Source organism: Oryzias melastigma, linkage group LG1 (assembly GCF_002922805.2).
Source record: "Oryzias melastigma strain HK-1 linkage group LG1, ASM292280v2, whole genome shotgun sequence".
NCBI classification, from domain to species: Eukaryota; Metazoa; Chordata; class Actinopteri; order Beloniformes; family Adrianichthyidae; genus Oryzias; species Oryzias melastigma.
The window spans coordinates 17,972,970-17,998,094 of NC_050512.1; the positions used below are offsets into that span (position 1 = coordinate 17,972,970).

The following is a 25,125-nucleotide window of genomic DNA, read 5'->3' on the forward strand; positions in this document are numbered from 1 at the left end:
TCAGACCTGATCATTTTTCTAAGCATGAAAACAAGCATGATGGGAGTTTTTAGCTGATTTTTCGTCGTTTCTGTTGTTTATGCAAGAAAACAGTGACGGTAGCTGTGAGGACAGATTGTTCCAGCTAAACAAACAAACAATGCTGACTTAAAAAAGAGTTTTTGCTTCGACAAAGGAGTCAGTTTTACCTGAGGAGCAGCAAACAGGTTTAATCTCTTAGAGCCTGTACATTGTGTCAATATTATAGCCGAAAGCTTATTTTAAGGATTTAGGGAAACATCGAAAATGTAAAATAATTCTCATGTCCACTAGCATTGGTCTTCGGTTTATTACTCTTACATAATCTATGGTTAAAGTTACATTTCTCTGCGTAGAGGGGCACAATGATTCGGCCTTTATGTAGCTAATTTAGCTACTCATCTCGTCCAACACTTAACCATAAACATGGTGTTTTTTTGACAGTTTTTTAAGACAACAAATTACGTGTGAGCTGCTGTTAATAACAAGTGTTTCGAGAATTGTGGTTTTCCAACCTTATATGAAGACAACGCTTAGCACCCTCACAAGACTGCAGCTCACAGCGGCTCTTCCAGAATCTTCCACGAGCCCTCTTTCAGCCGAATGCTGGTGTGGCGTCGAGTTTTGTTCGCGCGCAGAAATCAACCTCGCGGGAGCGCGCATCGGCAGCCAAACCCGACTAATGCAAATGCTTTCGAATTTTTATTCTATTTATTTATTTCTGTTTAAGAAAAAAAAAAAAAAACGACTTCCACTTAAAAATAAAATAAATAATAATAAATAAAAAGTAAATAAATAAATAAACGTGGCAAAATGTTTTTGATCAACCTGAAGAAATTATTTGTTAAATTAAATTCTATTATAATATAACCAATAAGACTGTGGGGAATTTTTTTTAAACTACTGTTTTTTGTTGTTGTTGTTATTGTTGTTTTTACATTTAATTCGAATGCGCACGTATATTATCCTGCACACGCACATATTTATCATCTTTAACAAACCAACTATTCGTATCAAGAGTTGTATAACACCATGTAGTTTTAATTTACAATAAAAAATCCAAATCATACAAAAAACTGCAGTGAATGAACAAAACTCTTCACCACACCATTATCACTCAGTCGCCCCCTCATCTTACGTCATCACTCCGCGACAAGTTTAACAAATAAACAGAGAAGCGTGTGCTGCAACGTCGCACTGCCACATATTAAGGCGAAAAAGGAGCAACGAGATGAAACAATGCCCATTTGCTGGCTTATTAGCGAAGAGGGCAAACACAAACCCATCCAGCTGCCTCATTTACAGACAGTTGTTGTGGGTCGAGGCCCAGAAACGACTATCAAAGACAAAAAGTGTTCCAGACACCAAGGTAACATTTCAGCCGACTGCAGCAGAGAGAGCAGCCACTCAACACAAAACAAAACAATCTATAGACGGTAAACACACGATATTCTCTGTAAGTTCAGTGAGAAGTGGAGGAAAAATAATCCATGTGATGGTTTTAGTGGTTATTATATTTAAAATTACTACAGGAATTTTTTTCAAATTGTGTTTTTATATTAATAAATAGCATTAGTTGTCATAGATGTTTGTATTAACAAATGTTCCCAACTTTCCCATCAGTTGAACTGAAAGCTGAATGCAACAAAGGTTATGTCAAAGTGAAACAGGTAAGACGCAACAATGATCAGTGATATAATTACAAAATACATATGTGTATTACTTTTATTCATTTGGATGTCTTTTTCCTGCTTAGCTGGGGTTAAACCCCACCTCCATAGGCTCCGTGGTGGTGGGTAAAGGCAACGAGGTCAAAATGAAGCCTGGAGAACAGCTGCTGGTGGTCAACAGTCTTTATCCATACACTGTACAATTTAAAGAAGATATCACTGGGAGCCAAGGTGCCATTAAAAAAATACCCCAGCAAGTCGAAATAGATGGAGGAAGCCAAAGCGAGGCTCCTAACATGAAAGCTGCAAAACTCACAGAAAAAGTAACTACTGTCAGTCCTGGAGAAGCTACAAAAACTAGTGTAAGAAGAGATAAAAAAAAATCAACAATATTTGATTAATTCCTAATTATGCATTTTTTGTTGTAAAAACCACCTTAAAAGTTTTATTTAAATGTTTATTCTTATGATTCACATGAACTGACATCCTTTGCAGGGAAATTCTGGGCATTGGAGTCAGGGCCTGAAAACTTCAATGCAAGACCCCAAAATGCAGGTAGCTGTAACACAATAATACATAAAGATAAACGTATGTCCGAATGGGTTTTGAAGAGTTTTGTTTCTGTTTAATTCATCTATTCGAAGGTGTACAAGGACGATAAAGTTGTGGTGATCAAAGACAAATACCCCAAAGCTCGTTATCACTGGCTGGTTCTTCCATGGCAGTCGATTCCCAGCCTGAAGGCTTTGAGTGGGGAACACTGCGATCTGCTGAAACACATGCAGAAAGTGGCTGACCGCATGATTCAGCAGTGCCCCGAAACCAACTCACTAAGCTTCCGGACCGGTTATCACGCCATCCCAAGTATGAGGTAAGTCATTATTACATGTATATTGTGCCATTCTTCTTAAAGTATCTTATTCAATTCACTTTCCCCACAATTCATTTAAAACTTCAAGTTTTTTGGTCAGTTTTGTTTCAGGTTAATAAATAATTTTTGTATTACAAAACAGCAAAAAGCTAAAAATGTATACAAATCATTGTTTTTAGTTTGCTAAAAAGCCAGTAACAATAAAGAAAAACCTTTCAGTTGACTTTAGCACAAACCTTTGTGTTTTACACTTTCAACATAAACGTGGGGATGCAACGGTTCTTCATCCCTTTCGGTTCAATGCCCTCAAAATGGTTTGGTTTTAAAACAAGAATTGTGCCATTCCTAATGAATGCACATTTTTTTCTCCTCATTTTGGTGTTTAGTGCATCACAGTAGGTCAGAGTTGGATTTTTCCCCTTAAGAGCTTCTTCTGAAACATGTCTATCTGAATAAACAAAAATACTATGAATTTAAATGTCTTTACTTTTGTTGTTTATAGCTTGAAGGAAGCCTAAAAATCCACCATCATGCTTTTTTTTTTTTAGGCGCATTGAACTATCAGATTAATATTTTAATTGAATTTTACATGACTGCTGCACTAATGAACCATTTTGTTTACACTCTTTTCAGTCACATCCACCTCCATGTGATCAGTCAAGACTTTGACTCTCCTTGTTTGAAGAACAAGAAGCATTGGAATTCCTTTACAACGGACTACTTTATAGATTCTGAAAGTAAGAGGAGACTTTTGTTAAAGTATAATTTATTTTTTTATACTGCGAGTAATATAAAACAATGTTTTCTTTTTAAGATGTCATTCAGATGCTTGAAAATGATGGGAGCGTCTCTGTGAAGGATGGGACCAGCGAGCTGTTGAAATTGCCTCTCCGCTGTCATGTGTGTCACAAAGAGTGTCCGACCATTCCTGCCCTGAAAGAGCATCTGAAGCGACACTTCTCCAAATAAAATGGGGACTTTTTAGTCTGACCTGTTTTGGTCAAAGTTATTTCTAGAAATTTCAAAGCCAAGCAATTATTTTTCTGGGTTTTTATAAGTTGGAGTTTCAAGTCAAAATCTTCTTTGAAAATACTTATTATCCATCACGTGTCAGAACATTCTTGAGGCTAAAAGTTTCCTGGAAAAACATGTTGCAATAATAGTTATCTAAGCGCAAAGTTTTATTTTTGCCTTGTTTTTCTTTTTTTTTTTTGACGTTTATTACTTTGTTCAGTGTTTGTTCTGACACATTTTTCTTGTTTTTGTTTGTACAAACAACAATTTTGAGCTTGAAGTACTCTTTAAAGTGTTTTACAGCACATAATAAATGAGTGGATAAATTCGTGAATTCATTTAGGGAATAAATTAAAGTGCAACCAGAGGACGTGTCAATGGTATAAGTCTGTCGCCCTCTAGTGTTCAATCTTACAAATGACTATATCATGAGAACAGGATTAGTGAAGTGTATTTTGTAAAAAGTATGGTTTTAGGAAAGTTTTTATTGAAATTAGCAGAATTAATGACTAAACAGAATTTACCAGCTGAATTGATGAAAAAAAGGCTAGTGGCCCGTACGGGGATCGAACCCGCGACCTTGGCGTTATTAGCACCACGCTCTAACCAACTGAGCTAACCGGCCGTTGCACACCTAGGGAGACATATAGAAATTTCATTCTACAAGATAGTACATGTACTGTAGTTTATTGGATTTGTGCAAAGTTGCATACATATCTTATTAAAAAAAACAACTATTAACAACATGCCAGCTTTGTTATATATTTTAAAACACAGTTTTAATACAACAAAGAAAATACTTTATTTATTTTACAATAGCAATCATCTCACTTAAGAATTAATTACTCAATGTTGTATGAAGCAAAAATTGCTGTTGTTTAGATGTGATTAAAAAAAGCTGCCCCACTTAATGTTGAGGTTTAGAAAATAAAAATGTTCACAAAGAAAAATGATAAAGCCAGACAACCAATCATCTCCTCAGACTTAACTCTCTGTTTTCCTCATCTGGCATCATCAGACCGTGAACAGAGAAGTGGGCATCATCTCCTACGCTCTGGAGGAAGTACTCTTCACTTTCACAGCTCTGTGTACCATTCACACAGTCTTTGGCTTTGACCTGCTCAGACTCTGCGCTGTCGCTTTCGTCGCTTTCCTTTGAACTCTCGCTGGCATCACTGCTGTCGCTGGTCTCATCGCTCTCCTGGCTTTCACTGCTGTTGCTCTCAGTGCTGTTGCTGGAAGCAGCTGCAAGATCTGTACTGTCGCTGCTGCTGCTGTCAATGCCGTCTATGCGTTTATGCAGCAGGGGGAGGTTTGCACGACTGTCAGCAGTCAAAGAGATGTGAGTCAGCTCCTTGCTTGCATCTTCTAAATGACCTTCGACCTCCCTGCTGGTGTTGTCCTCAGCGCTCAAGACATGGCCAACACTGGAAAACGCCTTTACCCAACTCTGCTGCAGGGAAACAAACAGCATTAGTTAGAGATAGCTACGGCTATAGCAGGCCACTGGTCAAAGTGTGTGCACCAACTCACCACTTTGCGGACGTTCTCCTCGCTGCCCATGCTGTTATCTTCAGTTTCAAGCATAGGGTCAATCTGTGCAAAAGTTTTGAAGCATATGAGCCAAAGGAACAATAAGGCATTCCTATAGTGTTTTAATCATTATTATGCTGTTTTTAGACAAAATAAAAAGACCCCTGTTGTTTGCTAGGACAAAGTTTGTGCAAAAATGTATTAGAAATCGTCCCCTAAACTGTGGGCACGACTGTTGGCATGAAAGTAAGCCTCTGCAGATATGCCATCATTCCTTTGTTTACATTCTCTCCCACTAGCTTCCAGCTCACAACCCCAAGCTAACATTAGTGGTAAAACTAAAATATCGGAGCTATCCAGCAGTAGAGTTTCGAGCCAGATACCAGGTAAGAAAAGGAAAATGAAGATGTATATTTGTCATCAGCACCTGATCCATCATGAGTTTTAATCTTTAAATACAGTTTTAACCTTATATTATTTTATATTTGTCCTCCATCATGAGAAATATGCTACAAGAGTATGTTAAAAAAACACCAAAAACGTGATTTTCATTTGAGTGGGTCTTTAATTTGAATTCCCCTTAAAAAATGCTGTTGTAAATGAATTTATCTTACCTCAATTACCTCATCTGACTCGCTGTCACTCTCTTCTGAGGTCTATTTGTTTTCACAGAAAGAAAAAGACTTTAACATGAAGCATAAATATCACACATAAACAACATTATTGCAGTACAACGGTCAGTATTCATATATCCCACCTTGTCTTCTGAAGCAGACTCTGATGATTCAGACTCTGTACTCTACATGAAAAAAATATAAAAAAACAAATAAAAGATTAGAGTTGCACTTTTCTTAATTTTTAGACAGCAGTTTATAGCTTTTAACTTACGTTTGTAGAGGCAACTTCCTCAGAGCTCTGAAACATAAAGGCAGGAATCAGTTGCCCATAATTGTTAAACATCAGTACAAAGGGAATTACAAGTTAGAACAAAATGTGTTTCTTAATGTGCTGAGATACACAAGATTCCTCAGTGAAATTACCTGAAGTTCTGAAGTGTTTTCAGAAGATTGTGAAACAGACAGACTTTCCGTCTGGAAAAGAAAAAAAAAACAAATTAAGCACACAGCGCAGTGGGTTTAATTATACCCATAACATTCATTTAAAGCATTTATGTCAAGTCTGGCTTGGGTGAATGTACTTGCTCCACATACTTGTGCAGACAGACATACAGTATGGCAAACAATAGTCTAGGAGAGGTTTTGAGGTTTATTCCACACCCATTTTTTTTTACTTTTTTTGGTGACTCTATTTAAATAATATAGCTGCATTGGTAATGGTATAACTAATACATGAATGGAAGATGATTTTTTTTATATATAAAATGTAATTGCACTTACTGAATTGGAATCCTGCTCATTTGAAACCAACACGTTGTGTAAAATCTGTCAGAAAGAACAGAAAAAGTGTGAACACAATGAGATCTATGATCATTTTAACTAGTTGTATATGATATTTCAAAAAGTATGTACAATAACAAACAAAATACACATTGTACATTAATATTTGGCAAATATTCATCCTATTTGCTTTTATTAAATTACAAAGCATTTGAACTGCAGTGTTATAAATCAATGACTTGTACTTACTGGGTTTGCAAAAACTGATCCAATCAGGCAAATTGTTACAATGACAGTCTTCATTCTGTAACACAAATAACAGATTATTCCAGATCTGTTAATAAAATAAAATGCTAAAAATAAAATAAAAACATGAACAAAAATGCAACAATTTTGCAGCTTTAGACGATGTTCTGAATCCCATCATGTAGTCATGTAGGATAAAACATGAGAAAACAAAGTGTTACTTCTGTTTGGATGTTAGATACAGCACAACTGTTAACTAGCAGACTAAATTTGTTCACAAATAAGCATTTAACATAATTAAATCAGTGTAAATTTTAATATAAATGAAATAAAACATACGATTTGCACAAATGCAGGATCAGTTACCTTGTTTCTCTTGAAGTATCACAGCTTCTCTTGATGAAATCTCCTGATGTGGCACAGCACCAAACTAGAATCCAAACTGTTGAAGCAGTGGAAGAGCAATGCTGCACGATATCCCAGTGTACATATGTATATATAGGTATAAATATATCTATATATACATGCGCAAGTGACCTCAGCTAAGATAATTGCATCATTTCCTCCGGATGTGTGTCTCCTGCCAACTCATGAAGGTGTATTTTTCCCCTGAAACTCGGCTTTAAACAAACTGACACTGGCACGACGATGATTGTAGGCACACACACAAACACCCACAGTTCCATTCACTCTCACATATATTTTCTCCACCCCTCTCAAGCCTTAGGGGAAACATAGCTTCGCCTGCTAAACCATAGGGTTTGTGGCCTCCTGAAAAAACAAACTCACCCACTCGGAGAGAAAACGAGAGATACTCAGGTCAAGAAAAGCGCATGCCTGTTTTGGGTAAAGTTTGCAATTAGACATTTTTATTTCTGTTAAGCATCATTAAAAAATAATCTGCAGAGTATACAAACGCAATAAATTTCTTTAAATTAAAAAAACAGACGTTATTCTTGCTAAAAAACCAATACTGCACTTGTGGGAACTTCCCTTTGATTATAATGCAAAGTTTATTGAGATGATACTAAAATCTCTGCAGACTCATTAGTGTTTAGCAATGAAGTTGTTATTGAAAATAAGCCTCACTTCCAGTGAAGGAAAAACCATATACAGTAAAAAGATCCTAACTGAAGACTTCCAGTTTCCCTCCCTGATGCTTGGGATTACTTCCTGGATATCCTTATTTGGTCAGGCCCAAAATAAGATGACAGTTTTTCTTGTTTAATCCCACGCTGGATCTCTACCGAGCAGAACAAACTTGTAATTAGTCTGGATGTTCGCCAGTCCAGAGGTATCCACCAAAAACCACATGGGAGGAGTAAAGGGAAGGATGATGGATGTTGGCTGTGGAACACTGTGTCTGCACATTCACCCCGAAGTGACTCAAGTCTTAACTTTACACTGAACCCTTCAGCCAGACACCAGACAAATTTTTTTATTTTTATTTTGGTGAGGAATTTTCCTTTCTGTTTCTGTAAACGTCTACGTTAAATGTCACAAACACAAGAGTGTGGAAACATGGATCCCAGGTCAAACCTTGAATCCCTAAGAGGATACACACACGGCTCTGTAAAAAAACAGAAAATAGTCAAAGAACACGAATGAACTTGGATGGATTGGTTCATTTTTTCAGTTAACACTTGAGACAAAATCATTTTTTTACCTCTTCAAATGAATGAATGAATGGCATTGATCTTAAAAAATATCACAATCCTGTTCTTATATCCTGAGATTTAAGTTAAATGATTAGTAAGGTTTTGCAATATAAGTGGGATAATATATGTTTTTTTTTCTTTTCACTCCCTTTAAAGCCACAAATCAAACTCTATTTGAGAATAATTATATTTAATAAAACAATGTGACTTGTGTGTGTACTGTATGCAAATACTTCTATTTATGATTACGAGCAGAGGTGGAATTAGCAGTTTGGGGGCCCCAGGTTAAAATAAAATGGGGTCCTTTGCAGCTGTTGATTAACCTTTGTTTTTCCCTGTGTAGCAAGATGATTTGAGTGCACCTGCTACTCAGGTAGGGTAATTGTCCTGATTGACAACAGGGCGTGTCACAGATTATAAAGGGAGAGTTGCTTTGTGTTGGCCACACTGTACTGTTGAGAGGGTAGCACAAGGGTTCTCTGTACACTGCACCCTAAAGAGCATTTGACTACTCTTCATCACTGATTGTTGGCTTGGGAAACGGTCACCATTTCTGTCCATGAACTCTGGATCCAGGTGCTGAAAAGCATCATTGCACCACCTCAGTCAGCAGACTGCGGTGTCCAGGAGCGTGCAGTGCTGCTGGGTGATCAGACATGAACTGATCAGACATTCCTGGTTAAAGTGTTTTGGAATTAAAGGTTCCCGCCCCAAATTTATGTTCACCCACCCAGAACAAATTTTACTTGCAAAATCACAGAATCTGGGAAACTGAGGACAAAACACATTTACATGATCAATCTAATTGATTTCTGTTGTGACAGAGCTAAATAAAAATTGTAAAATTGATCTTGGACACTTTAAGTGTTTAGCTCATTGCCCCAGGCAATTGCCTATCTTTGCCTAATAGTCTGCCCCTGATGAGTGATTGTAGTCAAGAAGATACAACATCAAACATCTTTGTAGTTAGTGTGTCTGACATAAGTTTAATCTGTGGTTTTATACTTTTTAAATTGTATTTGCTTTTTTAATTGAAAGAAACCAAACATCAAATCGATTCAAAAAAGTCAAATGGCAGAAGAGGTCGCGCAAAGGTTTTCTGTGGGTCAAATGTGTTTTTGTTTAGAGAAAACTGAAGTCATCACAGATGCTGATGTAACTTTACTCTCTCACCATAAATGCTGTCTCCATGACAAGCGCTTTTAAACTGAAAGTTTTTTGTTTTAAGCTTGGCTGATTAGAAGCATAATTTTCAGAACCTTTATTTATTCTACTGCAGAAAGCCACAAACCGCAGTTGAGATGGTCAGTCTGCACTTTTTCAGGAGTTTTCTTTTGTCCATCAACGACTAAACCAAAGCCTATTTAGTCTGAAGCAAAAAGCCATTCTGTTCTAAATGTATCTAGATAACTTCTGTGGTGGGGGATTTACCAGGCAGTGATAGAGACGAAAGCAGCCAGCAGTCACAATCTAACCCAGAGGCCAATGACAGACAAGTTAACAAAATGTTCATGGAGATCATGATAAACTGGAACAACATAATTTAAGACAAAATAATATTTATAACAGAGAAAAAAAATCTGTTTTATATTATGTTGCATTAAAGACAAAATCTAGTTCTAAAATGACACTCCAGTATCTTAGACAAAGTAATGACTGTTATTACTCCATTGGATAGAGTGACATCTAATGGTCGTTACTGTGCAGTTTTTCACTGCTTTGTTTGGACAGGCAAGGTTTAGCTACCCAAGTAGTTTTAATATATTTAAAAAGCAAAAATTATAATGTTGATTGTAAAGTATTTTGTGAATTTAGGGAATATTCCTTGTTTCTATATTTTCCTTTTCCATTTGTTTTATGCAATAAAATTGTAAATTGTATCTATAAATAAGAATTTATTGATTTGAATTTAATTGAGCTGAACTCAATTAAATGAACAAAAATAAATTTAAACCAAGAGGAGTTTAGCATGGGTCCCCATGTCTACACCTCACCCCCCGAAGACCCTCCCAAAGCCAGCATTGACATTGCAGACCCCATGTGTTCTGCATGCCAGTTTGTGTGGAGTGTGTGTCCTGGCTTGAATACAAAAGCACATCTTCACAAGTACAACATCGGCCGGCATCAGTGTTTGTAAGGAATCCTCCTTTTGTTTTTTGTGACAACCAACTTCAGGTAAAGAATAACTAATGAGACTTTTCAAATGTTTTGTGATACGTTTTTCATTTTATTTTTTTTACCTTTCTGCTTTTTTGTGCTTTGATCGCACAAAAAAGTCTGAGAGACACAGCAGTCTATAAACCTGCTCTTAAAATATATATATATTTATATAAGGTAGTTTTGGTTTGATATTTATTTTCTACTTCTTTGTCTTTTGGATTATTCTCTTCAGGGGTCGCTGCAGTAAATATTTTTTTGTTCTGTATTATGTTGTAGCTCATAGACTGTTTATGATCATATATATTTGTTCCAGATTTGCATTTTTATAGTCAAACTTGATCTTATATTTTCAGAACCAACTTAAGAATCCAAAAATGTCATTTTTATTATTAAAAATTAAGAAGAAATAAAAACATGCATTTCAGATGATATTCATACTTTTTAATAGTACCAGCATTTTACAAAACGATGTATGTCTGATCAACACTTTCAGGTAAATTTTGCATCCATATGCTAATAAAATACAAAATTTGCAATATTTTTGTAGCAAATATTCTGCTGGACAAAACACCACCGTCTGTATTGTTTTTGTCCAGAGAAGCAACACGTTTGTGGACATAGCCAACTTTTTCCAGTCTGGTAACTTCAGTTGTTGACTTTAGGCCTTATTGTGACTTTTCAGAGAGGGACACATGTCTGAGGTTTTTAACCCTGGCAACAAGCTACTATCATATCTCTAGCTTTATAATGATTATATCCCTCTTTTTGGCTTTAAATTTCATATATTTAAACTAATAATGATAATAATGCTATCTGTATTTCTGTATAGGCAGGTATGAGGGCCTGCTTGGTGTTCATTTGCTTCCTGGTAGCAACCTTTGCCCTATCTGTGAGTATCAATATTGACAATGAAATCTGCAAAAACAAAAGGTTTTTGACTTTATATATATTTTTTTATTTATTGCTGTTTTGTGTTTTAGGTGAAGGGCAAACATCATGGAAAACACAGGGTATTGCAAAAGACTTCAATCAGGGAAAAGGTACGGAAAAATATTAACCAAACAATGTTCTCTTAAAACATTATGGGAAATATTTGGTACCAAAACAGAAGGAAAATTTCATGTGATTAAATTAATCTTCTCCTGATTAAGGATGGGATCACAGAGGAAGGTAATAACCCACAGGTGTCCCCCACCTCAGTCCCCTTTGACGTCAGCAGCATGGAGAAGGAAGATGAACCAAGCTCAGACAGTAACACCAGCGCAAAGAAGATCAAGGAAGCAAAGGAAAAGAGAGACCAGAGCAGTGCAGTTCTGATGAGCGAGGAGGAACTGGTTGACCTCCTGAAGAAAGAGGCCAAAGAAGAGGAAGATGCAGAAGTGAAAGAGTTAGAGGATGAGGAGGCAGAGGCTGGCAAGGCACTGAGGGGTGAAGGTGAGGAGAAAATCTTAGCGGAAAGCACAGAGGATGAAGAGGAGGTCAAAAAGGAAGAGGAGGTCAAGAAGATGCTCCTTGAGGAAATAGTGGAAAATCCTGCTGGTGGAGAGGAGACAGTGACCTCACCAGAGGAAACAGAGAGCAGCACAGAATCAGAGATTATAGCGGATCTTGATTATGCTGCTGACAGTGGAGTAGTCCAACCTCTGCAATCTGTATCAACGGAAGTGACCACCTCTGCTCATGAAATCCAGTCCAGTTCAAAAGAAGATGCATCCGATGATCAGAATAAAAAAAATAATGAGGCAGAGTTCCAACAAGACATGCAATCCCCCAGTAAGGAGGCGCGTAAGGATGACACTACAGTATCAGCCAAATCTGAAGAAAAGACCCCCAGTCATGCAGAACCTGAATCAAACGTGGACCCTGGAAAAGAGGAAGAGGCAGTTAAGGATGACAGCAAAGTTCAAACCAAGGCAAAGACAAGGATGGAAAGGAGAAAACAGCGAGCAAGAAAGAACTCTCCACAGAGGGATGAGGGGCGTCCTGAGCAAGCACAGAGCCAACAGGATCCACAGGAGTCTCGGGAACCAGGAACCAGAGGTGGACCTAACAAAGCAAAGCGGAGACGGGCAGAAAAATGGGTAAATATTTAATCCATCCATCTTTTCCTGAACCTGATATTTCCTTGTTGAGTGAATTCTCGCTTTGTTTAGCTAAAGACAGGTGAACTTAGAACAAAGAATGTATTTTACAAAGTACAAGAGTCAAGCTGTTTTTGACTGGGTCTTTAATGAAGACTATGGAAAAACTAAGGAGTTGCTGGCATCCAAAGTCAATTAAATGTAACACAATATAAGGAAATCCTTCCATCTATTTTCTAAACCTGTTTTGTTCCTTTTGGGGTCACGGGGGTGCTGGAGCCTAACCCTGGCAACTCATGGGCAAAGTTAGGGTGCACTCAGGAGAGGTTGCCAGTCTGTTGTAGAGCCACAATCACACACCCATGGACAAGTTAGAGTAACCAATTAACCTGTGGAGCATGTTTTTGGATGGTGGGAGGAAATCGGAGAAAACCCCCAGATGTGTGGGGGAGAGCATGCAAACTCCACACAGAAAGGTCCCCATTGGTGGTTCTGTTTCAGGTCCCCAAACTTGAACGGGGGGCCTTCTTACTATGAGGTCCAAACCATTGTGACATCGTACAACCCTGTAATGAAAGCATTTATTCTAATCATATTTTTTTGCCTCTGAAACCCCCTTTTTTTCTTCTCCAGGGTCCTTTGGTGGGACTGAATCCAGTGCAGATAAGATCTTCGGTGAACCTGCACCCTGATTCAAAGAAATCTTTCGCTGGAGACATTCATGTTGAAGAAAGCCTTACTGGTTAGTGTCTAAGGTTGATTTGAAACTGCATGCAAATTTGGAAGTTTTTTTATTAAAAATTAAGAAAAATAATACAAATAAGGGTTAGGATTATGAGATCCTCTTAAGAATAACAATACAAATGTATGACATGAATTTCTGTGGCCTTTTGTACCAATTTATACCATTGTAAATATATAAAAAGCCAGAACTTATCCATATTAGCTAAGCAACAGTTTCAAATACTATAGAAAACCTCAGCTTTAATAGCATCATTGTATTTCTGGTTGTTCCTTTGGGTCTTGTATGTAATAATAGAAGGTTCTTCAATAGAGTCCGGTCAGCAGTTTTGACCACTAATACACTATCCCAACAGTCCCACAAGGGAATTTGCTGACGGGGTCATTTTGTTAAAACTTCCACATGAATACTGCCTGCTTTGCTTTACAGTCACTACCAAAACACAGCTCTGCCGGCTTAAGGAGTGAATAAGGGAGATCAAGCTGAATTTAACCGCTCCAGCAGAGGAATGTGGAAGATGATGTGGAGCGTTCATAAGTCATGGTTACTCAGGGGAATAAAACCAAACCAGTGAAGAAAACACTTTTTTTTTCTAATGTGGTGATGTGTCAGAGATAGCCTTCTTTATTTTTATTTTAGATCCATGCTACAATTTCCGTTGCAAGCGTGGGAAAACATGTAAGCTTGATGCAGACAATAAGCCCCGTTGTGCCTGTCAAGAACCGTCAGAATGTCCATCCAGCACAAATGAATTTGATAATGTGAGTATTTAGAAAATCACCACTGACTGAACTTCCGATTTGTGCTCATAAATCTGATCTACATCCCTCTTTTCAGGTTTGTGGGACAGACAACAGAACTTACGATACGTCATGTCATCTCTTTGCTACAAAGTGTAACTTGGATGGGACAAAGACGGGCCACAGGCTCCATTTGGACTACAGTGGTCCATGCAAACGTGAGATTGTTTCACTGACTTAACCCACGGTTCAGGAATGGCCTTTCACACTGCTCTGACTGTTTGTCCTGCTGTCCCTCAGTGATACCTCCATGTTTGGACAATGAACTTTCCCAGTTTCCTCTAAGAATGAGGGACTGGCTGAAAAACGTGCTTCTGCAGTTGTATGAGCTTGACTCCATGTCACCTGGTTACCTCACCCCAAAACAGCGTTTCAAAGTAAGACTCATGAAACAATTTATTTCTTTATTTAAAAAAAAAAGAAATGAAATCCAGCACACTTTTTCTGTCTGTTCGTTTCTTGTAAGTAGATATTTTCACCAAATAAATCTGAAAATATAAAATTAAAACAGATTTTTGCAATAAAAGAATGAAATGAGGCATCAGTTAATTTGATTTGAGTCCACAAAAAATGACCTAATCATGTCCTAATCCTACTAAGTGGATTTTATTGACTAAACCTTTAAAAAGTTAAAATAAGAAATCCAAACTGATTTGACTAAGTTACTTTGTAAATTTTACATTAGTTCCATTTTTGACATCTATCCGTGTAAAGAATTTTTACGTATAAGATTTAATATACAAGATAATTTATGCCCATTTGTACAAATGACAATGAAACTCAACATCACCTTTTTTCATGATTGCAATTTGCTTAAAATGTACAAGGTGGCTTTCAACAAAAAACACAATACCAAGATTTACATACCTTAACGTTCAATGTGTCGAAAAAGGAAAGCAATATTCAGTTTATTTTGAACAATTTTGTTATTTTAGGTAAATGTTTTATTCATAAATGTTGTTTTCTGAAAGAGAAACCACATTTTTTTGTATTTCAAAAATTATCTTGTGCTTTTTTTTTATAAATCCCTACAAAAATACATAATAAAAAAAACTCTTGAATTTTTTTTCAATAAAAGAAAAAAAATACTGTAATAAAAATACAGAAAACGTTTTTCAATTTCCAAGTTTGTGTAAATTCTGCTTGATTTACAACCTAAAATGGTTCAAAACAAACTCATCTCTTGCTTTCCAGGTCAAGAAAATCTTTGAGAATGAGCGACGCCTTCATCCCGGTAACCACACTGTGCAGCTGCTTGCACAGGACTTTGAGAAGAACTACAACATGTACATTTATCCTGTCCACTGGCAGTTTGCTCAGCTGGACCAGCACCCTTCAGACAGGTACATTTGATCATCTGTCTGTGTTTAGGCTGACATTTCTTTTCCTCGTGTTTTTTTAACGTCTCTGCTGTAGGTTTGCTAAAGTGTTGGTCTTGGACACCAGTGCTCAAACACCAAAATACTTGTTTATCTAGGAAAGCTGGGTCACCAACTTCCAATTAAAGAACCACAGCAGACGTTATAATCTAAAGCCTTTGCTTTTTTACATATGGAAGGTACAGATTTTTAAAAGCTTTTAAAATCTTAGAAGTGTTTAAATCCTTAACTTGAAAATAGTAATATTAAACAGAATTAAAAATAAAAGAACATCCTTAATGACAGTGGTAAAACATTAGTCTAAAAATGTTTAAATATATTTTAACCACTGTTTATAATTCCTACAATGTCAATCTTGATCAACAATTTTCTTGGAATGTAGTCAGAGTAATCAGATTACTTTTTCTGCCTGATCACCGCAGGGTTCTGACCCACTCTGAGTTGGCACCACTCAGGGTCCCGCTGGTACCAATGGAGCACTGCACCTCGCACTTCTTCCAGAAATGTGATGCTGACAAAGACAAGCAGGTTTCCTTCAAAGAGTGGACTTCCTGCTTTGGTATCAAAAATGGTGAGGAGCAAAATGTGGGATTTTCTGATGCCGCTATCGGGCAGGGGTCTGCAACCTTTGACCCCTAAACCAAAGAGCCACAAAGTCCCACATCACTCGAAAAATATACAAAATGTTATATTTCTGTTATGTTACTTTTGACAGCAACACACACGCTCCTTTCAGAATAAATACATCCAGCAAGCTCTCAGTGACTTCTGATATATGTTAGCAGCAGTAACAAAACCTCAGTTTGAAAACCTAAGAATAAAGGACAAAACTTACCTAACACAACTACTATCTATTTAAATTGTTCACATTTTTCTTTAATGCCAAAGAGACAAAATGAGGGATAATGTGGCTCCAGATCCTGAGGGTGCAGACCCTTGAGCTAGAGATTGTAAAGGAATGAAGCTCAAGAGAACCTGTAATCATCAAACAATTAACATTTTTACTTTTAGATGCAAAACAGTCATTGACTGTTAAAAAATGTTAAAGTCAGTCTTTAACTTTTACATGACTGACAGAAGAGACTTCTATTGACAGTAACAGACATCTCAAAACTAGATAAAACAGGAAATTTGTGTTCTTGAAGCTTGACTGTAAATGGATCAACATTTTTTTCCTCACATGTTGATGTAAACGGTTTTCTCTTTTTTTCATCTTTTTTTGCAGATGATATGGATCCCAACTTACTTTTCTAAGAATGGATGCTCCCCTCATGAACTTGTAGAAGCTGCTGGCTGAATCATCTGGCTCTTATCGTTCCACAACATACATGACTGTACCTCCTGATATACAAATAATGATTATTTTTGTGGTTTAGGTTGAGCTTAGACAATTACCTTGGTTATCTGTACCCGATCTTGAGTTGGTAGGATCGTTGGATTACCCTGTATCTCATGACTAGTTTAGTTTAATTTTGTTTCCTTGAGTCTTCCTACTTTTGTGATTCAAAAACGGTGCTGCTTCATTAAACGCTGACATGATCTTGTTTACTGTAGCTGAAATTAAAGTTAAAAGCCTGTGTAATAACACATCTGTATTAGTACTGATGATTTGCTTCTGCTTGTCTTTATTTGCATGGTGGATGGATGTGTTTCAAAATACGTAACACATAATTCATGAACTAGTTTCTGAATGCCTACATGACATGAATGCCATCTGCAACCACAGGTTTGAAAATGCAAGTCACTCAAGTGCGGTATTGGTTTGCCACTTCATACTGAATAATGGGCCTCTGTAAAGCTGCAAAGCAAAAAATATCTCCAAGCTCGGTCAGAGAGATTACTCTGTGACTTGTTGCTGTTCTGATTGGAGAGATCCCTGACTCATCTGTTTTCTATATAAGTGAGGAAAGCAGCAGGAGATCACCTGTTGGCAGTGTGCTGTCACAAAGCTCAAACATGTACTGCACACTGTGGGTTATTTTCCAGATTCTTGCCGTTGTGGTAGAGGCCGGTGTGTCCTCAGGCAGTGCTGAGGCTCTTGCTAAGGCGGCCGCCAAAAACAATGGAGGAGCAGCCGCTGCTGGTAATGGTGTCAATGCTCAGAATGGGGCTCCTCTGATTGGCGAAACCATTGCTCGCCTTCTCCAACTCGGCGGGTCGCTGTTCATCCAGCCAGTCGGAAACCCCGGAGGCCAGGCTCCTCTGCAGCAGCTAATTCCCCTCACGGCACTCCAGCAAGGTGGAGCCAACGGGAATCTACAGGGGCAGATGGCCGGACAGCCTGCCGGGGGACCTGTGATGGTGTTTGCCATGCTGCCACAGAACAATGACCCTCGGCAAGCCGCGTCGACCCCTGGCCAGATGCAGATGATCCCGGTGGCTGTGCTGGGGAACCAGCAAGTTCCAGGGGGTGCGGCTGGTGCAGGACCGCCGTTGGGAAGATTGCGGTTCCAACGTTCTGTGGCAACTCGTCTCAGAAGGACGCAGTCTCCACTGATGAAGACAGCAGCCACTGAAGAAGAAGAAGATGAGGAAGAGGAAAGCTCTGGAGTGGACCCAGACGAGAAGCATCAGACTCTGGACCACACAACTCCGACAAGTGTCCCATGAGTTTTGTCAGTGCTGTTTGTATTCTACATGAACATTACTGTCATAACAATAAACAAAAAATGATTTAAGTTCAAACTGCTTGTTTATTCTTCAGCCTTCTACATCATTCACACAAAAATATATCTATCTAAGAAGGATAAACTATATAATCCCAAATCAAATCACTCACCTCTGAGGGTGCAGCTCCAATGATTGCAGTTATTTTGGATGTAGGCGAGAAAAGACGCTCAAGTCTCTACCTACAGCTCAGTGCCACCTTGCAGCATGTTTACGAGAAACTTCAGGTCAGGAAACCTTTTCACACATTCACTCACTTCCTATGGTAAATAAAAGATATTCATTATAGCTTTTGAATAAAGACAAAATGGATATCTTTATTTTTGCATAAGAAAGCACAAAAAAAGAAATAAAAAGTGTGATATCTTAGGAATAAAACTACAAACAAAAACAGGATTCCTAATTGGAACAGCATGACAGTGTACAATTAGAGCTCCAGACCAGACTTCCCACGTAGTGTTTACCTGCCTGGCTGTGGGCTGCTCAGTCAGCAGCTGAGAAACCTTTCCCCAGACAAAATAATGAGACAACCACTCAGAGAGTGTTTGCCATGTTTCAAAACTTGTTGATGGGACGTGCATGGTTTGAAACACCTCGCATTCTCCAGCTGGGTCTCTAAGTCACGATGGAGATTAATACGTTTATTAAAGCTTTTAGATTAGAACAAACACCTTATTTGAAAAGCCTTGAACTGCCTTTTCCATTATTGCTCTTAATCATAAGGATTACTCTCCAACTGGTGGAATTTTTAATGTAAATCTTGTATTCACTGTGTTTTTAATTTAAAAATATTTAAAACTCAGACATCAACATCCACCAGATCAAAATATGAGTCAAATCAGAAACACAAACTAAGTATTATATTTAAATTAAGCTAAAATCAAATTGTCTGCCATACTCGGTTATCAGGTAGAATGTATGTACACAAAATGTGTAAAAGCTTTTATTTCTCTTTGGTTTTGCTCATAAGACTGTTTTACTCATATCGTATCAGGTTTTTTTTTTTTTGCTTTGTCTTGATCACACCTGGTTTGATTTACCAATCACAGCAGCTGCTTCTTATTTCATTAATTAGTTCATGTCAAATTATCTGTTTATCTGGTTTTGAACCTTATTTTCTCCCTGGTTTTATATTTATTATGATATGTTTTAAAAACTTGTTTGAAGATGTGGTCAGCTCTCTCATCTCGTAGCAAAAAGACCCTGGTTCAAATCCCATGTGGGTCCTTTCTGTGGAGCTTCTGGTTTTCTCAGCACCCTGGATTCCTCCAACAGTCCAAAAATAGGCTTCAAGCGCAATTAGGAACTCAAATTGAGTCCATTGGTGGTGATTTGTGTGTGTCTCGTGATATTCTAGTTATTGTCTGTAGTGTAACCCACCTTTACCCAGAGGGGGTAGACTCCAGCAGCTTTCCATGACACTGCACAGGACCAAAGGGGAACAGAAGATCCACAGATTCATACAAATGTTTCAATGTATTCACTGTACTAAATAACATCTCCTCATCCCACTTTAATTTCCCTGTAGTTTGCTCCTCAACTTGAAAAAAAAGCTCTTTGAGCAGCATGAAGGTGGCTTCTGTGTCTTTTTAACAGAAACAACTTTTTTATTTATTTTTAATTTGATAATTCATTTAATTTAGTAAATTGTTTGGATGTGATCCACTTGGGCTTAACTATCTAAAAAACACATTAAGTTTCTCATCCATAGCCACTTATGTATTCTCCTGATTTCTTATCTTTGCTATAAATATTTTAGTGTTTTGTTGCAATGAATTTTACTTTCCGTCTTTGTTTTCCCTCCTTCTGGTGACTTGGTGAAACTCTTGTAGTTCTCAGACTTTAAGTAGCCAATTTCAAAAAATCTTTTTGTGGCTCAAAAAGGCAAATATTGTTCTGTTGATATTTTCTTATTCTACTTGTTGCAGTGTAAACATCTGAACAGATAAGATTAATCCCAGCCCCTTTAAATTAAGATTATTAATTTATCATCATGTTTTCTTCTTAAATCCTAACACAAAACTTTAAAATGCCAGGTATGTTCTTGGATTTTGCTTTAATTGCTTAGACAATTGCACTTGATAATATTCCAAAATACAGATCTATCCAGGATTGATTAAACCTTGGGTTTTTATTAACTGGAAGAGTCTTTATTTCAGGGATGGAGCTACAGGGGGGCCGGGGGTGGCATCTGCCTCCCTTAACTAAAAGCTCCCCCCCGCACTTACCCCCCAGTTTTGGAGTCAATATTAGTTTCATTGTTGACAAAGATGACCAAATCATCAATACAAGCTTCTTTGAGCCTCCCACTCTGCTGTTCTCAATTGCCACACTTCCCAAGTCTTTTGCCCCCTCCCATCCCCTATATAAAAGGCTCTAGCTCCGCCCCTGTCTTGGTTTCATTAGAAGTGTCTGATATTTCTTAATTCACTTCTTTCTTTAAATATTTGTTGTAAGAATCGGGTAATAATGTATAATGATAAATTCTGACCTGTTTCTTTAATAGGATTTGAATTAATCTCTACAGTAATAAAAGAAGGATCAACCTGCCTCTCAAAAATACAAAAAAATGAAATTAATATTTGTCACAAACAGTTGTCCCTTTGCTTTGACTTCACATTTATAGACACAAATGTGTTTTTCACTGTGTCATTAGCAAAAAAACACCTAATAATGATGAAGTCAGCTTCTAGCTAATCGTGACCACAATCCACACCAGTTTAAGGCTTCTTGTAGGTTTTTGGTTTGTGAGTTGCGTAAATCCCCTAAAACCCCAAATCTGAAGACACTGACTCACTCAGTTATTTACCTGTGGTCACTTTGCTGAGTAAAGATCAGTGGAAGATGTAGAGAGGTCCTTGTAAAAAAGACGGCTTACATCCCTTTAGTCCTTCCAAAGCTCCTATTGTTAAAAATTAACATGTCACCTAACAAAATTCCTCTGACATACAGGTGACAAATCCACTGTCGCAAATGGCTCTTTCTAATTGGCTGGTAATAATCTCTTGCAGAGATAAAAGCTGTTCTGAATACGAAGAGTTACCGTGCTTTTTTCCAAAATTCAAAGTGAGAGCACACACCGATTCCAGGTGGGAAAATGAAGTTTCTTCTCTTCGTTGCATTTGTAGCAACCATCAGCTATGTGAGTGAAATTTACATATTAGTCTTTGTGTTTCTTTACCTTTGCTGGTGATCTAATGTCTTCTATCTTGTTTTTTTTTTTTTGCAGGTTAATGCAGGCAAGGTGAGATCAATGTGAATTTATTCACATTTTGCACATTAGTTTAAGTGATTTCATGTGAAATAAGAATCTGTTCTCTCTGCTATGTCCAGACAGCAAGGCTCTTGGCCGCCATGAATGCAGGAATGCTCAACGGCATGATGGCAGGAGGTCTGAACCCCCCTTTGGTGGCCGGCGGGGGAGTGGGATTCATTGGGCAGCCCCAGTTTGCTCAGGTCAGTGTGAGATGTTATCATTTGACTGGAGTAAGTATTAAATATATAAAAATTAAAACACATTTGTCACAATTTCTCCCCCTCAGTTTGTTCCTGGACTCCCCACCTTTGCTCTTCGTGCTCCTGTGCCTAATATGTTCCCTGCAGCAGTCAATGCGGTCTCTAATGCTAATTACATTTATCCAAATCACATGAAATGTTTTTTCTGTCTATGATAAGCAATGATTACAAAAATTCTTTATTGTTTTATTGTTTGCCACCAGGTTCCTTTCATGGGAGTTCCTCAAATGGCCCAAATGCCTCAAATGGCCCCAATGAACCAAATGGGTCAAATCCCTCAAATGGCCCCAATGAACCAAATGGGTCAAATGGCTCAAATGGCTCAAATGGGTCAAATGGCTCAAATGAACCCAGCTCAGCAGCCTCAGATGGTACCTATTCTGCCACAACATTCATCACTAGTTAGAGGTTTGCAAGTACGAGGTGTTCCAAAGACTCATTCTCTTGTTTTGCTCGTTTAGGGAATGGTAGGCGGTGCCGCCCAGCAGCAGCAGCTTCCCCTTCAGGCTGATCCACTGAGGAGATTCAGGGTAAGAAATGATGAATCAGACAAACTGACAGGATCTGTGTGCCACAATTAAATCTGATCTGGGTATCTGTTTCCATCTGCTTCCAGCGTCAGACTTTCAAACCTCAAAATACTCTGAGATCCACTGTGGATAATCAGGTGAGACTGAAAAATACAATGAAAGATCAAATGAGTTAGTGTGTTTTCGGACTTCTATTAACAAATCACTATTTTTTTCTCTCAGATTGAGGTTCCCACTGAGTCAACTGCCACAGCACCTCCCTGTGTGGAAGAAAAACATGCGATGAACTAAAATAGCTTCCTAAAAATATCAAAAGGAAGCATTTTTATGACTTTCTTTATGTATTTTTTAAAACTTTTTTAATTTTTGGGGGGGGCAAAATAAAAACAATGGTTGCATCATATTTCTGCTCATTGAATTATTTGTTCTCTAAATTGAATAAAAGTGAGTTTCTCTGATTTGAGGCTTCAGAACAGGTCCATTGAGTTAAATGCACCCAATTTACAGTTGATATCTGCTGCCACCTACAGGACAGTATGGAAACAAAACAAGTTGTAAAAAAGCCACAAAAAATCATGTCAGAACTGAGCTGAAGAACTGAAAAGTGCTCACTCAAGACCATCCCAGATCACAATGACAAGAAAAACAAGAATAAAACTGCGTCCTAGAAAACAATACAGCTTTTTTAAAAATTTGTCTAAAAATGGAATAATCATAATTAAATGACCACTGGGAATGCTTTTATGACAGATCAAAAGATGATCAAAGTGGGACTATTCAAGGTTATTTCTGTGAACACAAGACGATTTTGAAAACAGACAAAAGTCAAGTAAGAGGACAATGTGTGGTGTTAGGAGAACCGAGCAGACTTCTGCCTCCAACAGTTCTACAGAAATGCTGCTCAGCCCCTCATTTATTAAGAAATTAGGTTGTCTAGGTTACAGAAAAAAAGAATGAATCTAAGTGATGCAAAGTAAAATAATCAACAATAAACTTGTCTATGCAGGTATGGGAATTTTCAGTTTGAGTCTCTTTAGCACTTTATTATCAGTTTGTACTGAAGCTCCTTCAGCTTTTTCCAGGTCTTTCTACCTGCAGATGGCACGCAGAAAACTCCAGCAAAGCAGATTTCAATATGCAGGTCAAACAGAGTTTAATTATAGGTTTATGCAATTAGGATAATAATAAAGTATAAACTTGACAGACATCTAACTTTTCAGCAAATACATTTTCAGGTATCATCAGAAATTGCTTGTTTTTCTTGTAGTATGTATAGAAAGGTGGCATACTTTGGTGATTCACCTCATTAAAGAAATAACACAGGATGTGGACAAAAAATTGTCTTAATCTTGATTAAAAAATGCTTTAAAATAGAAAATGTTGGAGTTTTTATTTCAAAAGTGTGATTTTTGTTCTTATTTTAGTGTCATTTTCACCAATGGGTTCATGTCCTTCAGGGAAAAACTCCAACTCGGGTAAACACTGCACTCATGTGGTGTTGGAATAATTGGAAAAATGACTGTTCAACTTGGAAATCACACACGAATATAAAAAAAAAACAATACATTTTCAAAGACTACATGAATGCCGAGTAACTTTGTGACTGAAAAATGGTGAATTTATTTGTAGTGCGCCATCTGTGGGGAGACACCTGAACTACAAGGGGAAAAAAAACATGAATAGGGTAGTTAAAGTCATTTATTCCAGTTTGGTGGTGGGTTGGTCTATATATAAATAAATAAATATATATAAACTATATAAATAGTCTAACGCAGGAGACTGCAACCTTCAACACTTGAAGAGCCATTTGAGTGGATTTCTTACTGACCACATCCCTGTAGGAGCCACAAAGTCTGACTTCACCCTTTAGACAAATGAAACACTGATATGCATCTATGTTAATGTTACTATTATCATATAAATACACTGTTGTTTTAGGCATAAATAAAACATGCACATAAATATAAAATACTATTTCTTCTAAATCAATGACTTCCTTTCAAAATAAAAGACACCCCGTGTCACATAGTATCATCTCAATGCAGCAAATGTCAACAGTGATTAAAAAATCAGTTTATTTTACTATTTGTGGTCTATCTCAGTCTGAAATGTGTAAATCTCAGTGTTCAAAATTAAATCAGAGCTAGTTAAATGACTTTAACTACATTTTTTGGACCATTAGGCGCACTTAAAATCCTTAAAAAAAATGAAATCCTGGCGTGCCTTGATTATTGTTTTGTTTTTATTCTTTGTTAACCAGAGAGCCACAATGAAGGGGTCAAAGAGCCACATGTGGCCCTGGAGTTGCAGGTTGCAGACCCCTGATCTAACTGGCCGTAGTTTGCCCACCTCTGTTCTAGACGAGGATCTGCTCGGATTGCTAAAAACTAAATGACACTAACAACAATTCTTTGCTTATATAATCCGATAAACTAAAACAAAAGCATATAAAATTACTTTTTTTCTAATGCACAGCTTTACTTCTTAAATGTTGGCAAGCTTGTTCTGCATCATTCGTGATTTGTGATCCAACATCCCCCGTCGTGGCTTTTATAGACTCATGTGCATTCTTCAATGCACGGAGAAGCATGATCAAACTCAAACATATTTTTGCAATGCATGATTTTTTAAGAATATTTTATGCATTTTATGTGTGGCAGATGATAGCACATGTTTTCATAAATCCATCTCAGAAAAAGCTAAAAGCTAAGTCACATGTCACAAAGCGCCATGTTACGAAAACCCCCTCTGAAGCTGAAGCAAATCCGCTGAGCACAACTCTCATTATTTGCATCAATTCAGTCCAATTAGATGTCAACATCCGTCTAAGTATTATGAAAAAA

At 37.5% G+C, this 25,125-nt stretch overlaps 5 protein-coding genes and 1 non-coding gene across 9 annotated transcripts in view; 3 read left to right on the plus strand and 3 right to left on the minus strand.

The window, feature by feature from the left end:
* Positions 1–675, minus strand: part of dnaja1 (DnaJ heat shock protein family (Hsp40) member A1) — a 9,914-nt gene extending 9,239 nt beyond the window's left edge. The window contains exon 1 of one of the 2 annotated variants that reach the window (XM_036212605.1): positions 534–675. The gene's annotated coding sequence lies outside the window, so the exon portion shown is untranslated. The remainder of the gene's footprint in view (positions 1–533) is intronic. The other variant, XM_024289715.2, reaches the window with a different exon arrangement.
* Positions 676–924: 249 nt separating this feature from the next.
* aptx (aprataxin) lies at positions 925–3,940 on the plus strand. 2 transcript variants are annotated; one of them, XM_024289716.2, is made up of 7 exons: positions 925–1,454; positions 1,642–1,688; positions 1,775–2,050; positions 2,184–2,243; positions 2,333–2,559; positions 3,193–3,296; positions 3,374–3,940. In XM_024289716.2, exons 1-7 carry the CDS (start codon positions 1,250–1,252, stop codon positions 3,526–3,528), a joined length of 1,074 nt encoding a protein of 357 aa, XP_024145484.1. In that variant the 5' UTR covers positions 925–1,249; the 3' UTR covers positions 3,529–3,940. The 2 variants fall into 2 exon arrangements, with proteins under 2 accessions (XP_024145484.1, XP_024145485.1); XM_024289717.2 differs by having other exon boundaries at positions 925–1,387.
* A 184-nt stretch (positions 3,941–4,124) lies between these two features.
* Positions 4,125–4,198, minus strand: trnai-aau. Its single transcript has one exon. It is a non-coding gene; the product is annotated as a tRNA-Ile (tRNA).
* Positions 4,199–4,321: 123 nt separating this feature from the next.
* Positions 4,322–7,461, minus strand: scpp1 (secretory calcium-binding phosphoprotein 1). Of its 2 annotated transcripts, none has more exons than XM_024290065.2 (9): positions 7,116–7,461; positions 6,753–6,807; positions 6,504–6,548; positions 6,147–6,197; positions 5,995–6,021; positions 5,864–5,905; positions 5,721–5,762; positions 5,107–5,169; positions 4,322–5,023 (listed from the first exon to the last, which is right to left on the minus strand). In XM_024290065.2, the coding sequence occupies exons 2-9, from the start codon at positions 6,804–6,806 to the stop codon at positions 4,544–4,546; spliced, it is 804 nt and encodes a 267-aa protein (XP_024145833.1). In that variant the 5' UTR covers position 6,807; positions 7,116–7,461; the 3' UTR covers positions 4,322–4,543. The 2 variants fall into 2 exon arrangements, with proteins under 2 accessions (XP_024145833.1, XP_024145832.1); XM_024290064.2 differs by having other exon boundaries at positions 4,322–5,026.
* Positions 7,462–10,361: 2,900 nt separating this feature from the next.
* On the plus strand, positions 10,362–17,175 carry sparcl1 (SPARC-like 1). The gene is made up of 11 exons (XM_024289307.2): positions 10,362–10,582; positions 11,397–11,456; positions 11,548–11,607; positions 11,719–12,648; positions 13,282–13,390; positions 14,030–14,151; positions 14,228–14,348; positions 14,431–14,567; positions 15,385–15,533; positions 15,992–16,140; positions 16,795–17,175. Exons 1-11 carry the CDS (start codon positions 10,457–10,459, stop codon positions 16,821–16,823), a joined length of 1,992 nt encoding a protein of 663 aa, XP_024145075.2. The 5' UTR covers positions 10,362–10,456; the 3' UTR covers positions 16,824–17,175.
* A 3,891-nt stretch (positions 17,176–21,066) lies between these two features.
* scpp9 (secretory calcium-binding phosphoprotein 9) lies at positions 21,067–22,672 on the plus strand. The gene is made up of 8 exons (XM_024290281.2): positions 21,067–21,378; positions 21,466–21,480; positions 21,570–21,692; positions 21,779–21,850; positions 21,956–22,123; positions 22,214–22,282; positions 22,369–22,419; positions 22,505–22,672. The coding sequence occupies exons 1-8, from the start codon at positions 21,334–21,336 to the stop codon at positions 22,571–22,573; spliced, it is 612 nt and encodes a 203-aa protein (XP_024146049.1). The 5' UTR covers positions 21,067–21,333; the 3' UTR covers positions 22,574–22,672.
* The last annotated feature ends 2,453 nt before the right edge of the window (positions 22,673–25,125 follow it).

Excerpts from the sequence above, each read along its gene's own strand:
- aptx (XM_024289716.2), top strand. The coding sequence starts at position 1,250 with ATGAAACAATGCCCATTTGCTGGCTTATTAGCGAAGAGGGCAAACACA. Across the intron at positions 1,689-1,774 it reads GTTATGTCAAAGTGAAACAG|CTGGGGTTAAACCCCACCTC; the intron begins GTAAGACGCAAC and ends TTTCCTGCTTAG. Across the intron at positions 3,297-3,373 it reads CTACTTTATAGATTCTGAAA|ATGTCATTCAGATGCTTGAA; the intron begins GTAAGAGGAGAC and ends TTTCTTTTTAAG.
- scpp1 (XM_024290064.2), bottom strand. The coding sequence starts at position 6,806 with ATGAAGACTGTCATTGTAACAATTTGCCTGATTGGATCAGTTTTTGCA. Across the intron at positions 6,198-6,503 it reads ATGAGCAGGATTCCAATTCA|ACGGAAAGTCTGTCTGTTTC; the intron begins GTAAGTGCAATT and ends TTTCTTTTCCAG. Across the intron at positions 5,027-5,106 it reads AGGAGAACGTCCGCAAAGTG|CAGAGTTGGGTAAAGGCGTT; the intron begins GTGAGTTGGTGC and ends GTTTCCCTGCAG.
- sparcl1 (XM_024289307.2), top strand. The coding sequence starts at position 10,457 with ATGCCAGTTTGTGTGGAGTGTGTGTCCTGGCTTGAATACAAAAGCACA. Across the intron at positions 14,349-14,430 it reads CTACAGTGGTCCATGCAAAC|TGATACCTCCATGTTTGGAC; the intron begins GTGAGATTGTTT and ends GCTGTCCCTCAG. Across the intron at positions 16,141-16,794 it reads CTGCTTTGGTATCAAAAATG|ATGATATGGATCCCAACTTA; the intron begins GTGAGGAGCAAA and ends CTTTTTTTGCAG.
- scpp9 (XM_024290281.2), top strand. The coding sequence starts at position 21,334 with ATGAAGTTTCTTCTCTTCGTTGCATTTGTAGCAACCATCAGCTAT. Across the intron at positions 21,693-21,778 it reads GGCAGCCCCAGTTTGCTCAG|TTTGTTCCTGGACTCCCCAC; the intron begins GTCAGTGTGAGA and ends TCTCCCCCTCAG. Across the intron at positions 21,851-21,955 it reads TCCCTGCAGCAGTCAATGCG|GTTCCTTTCATGGGAGTTCC; the intron begins GTCTCTAATGCT and ends GTTTGCCACCAG.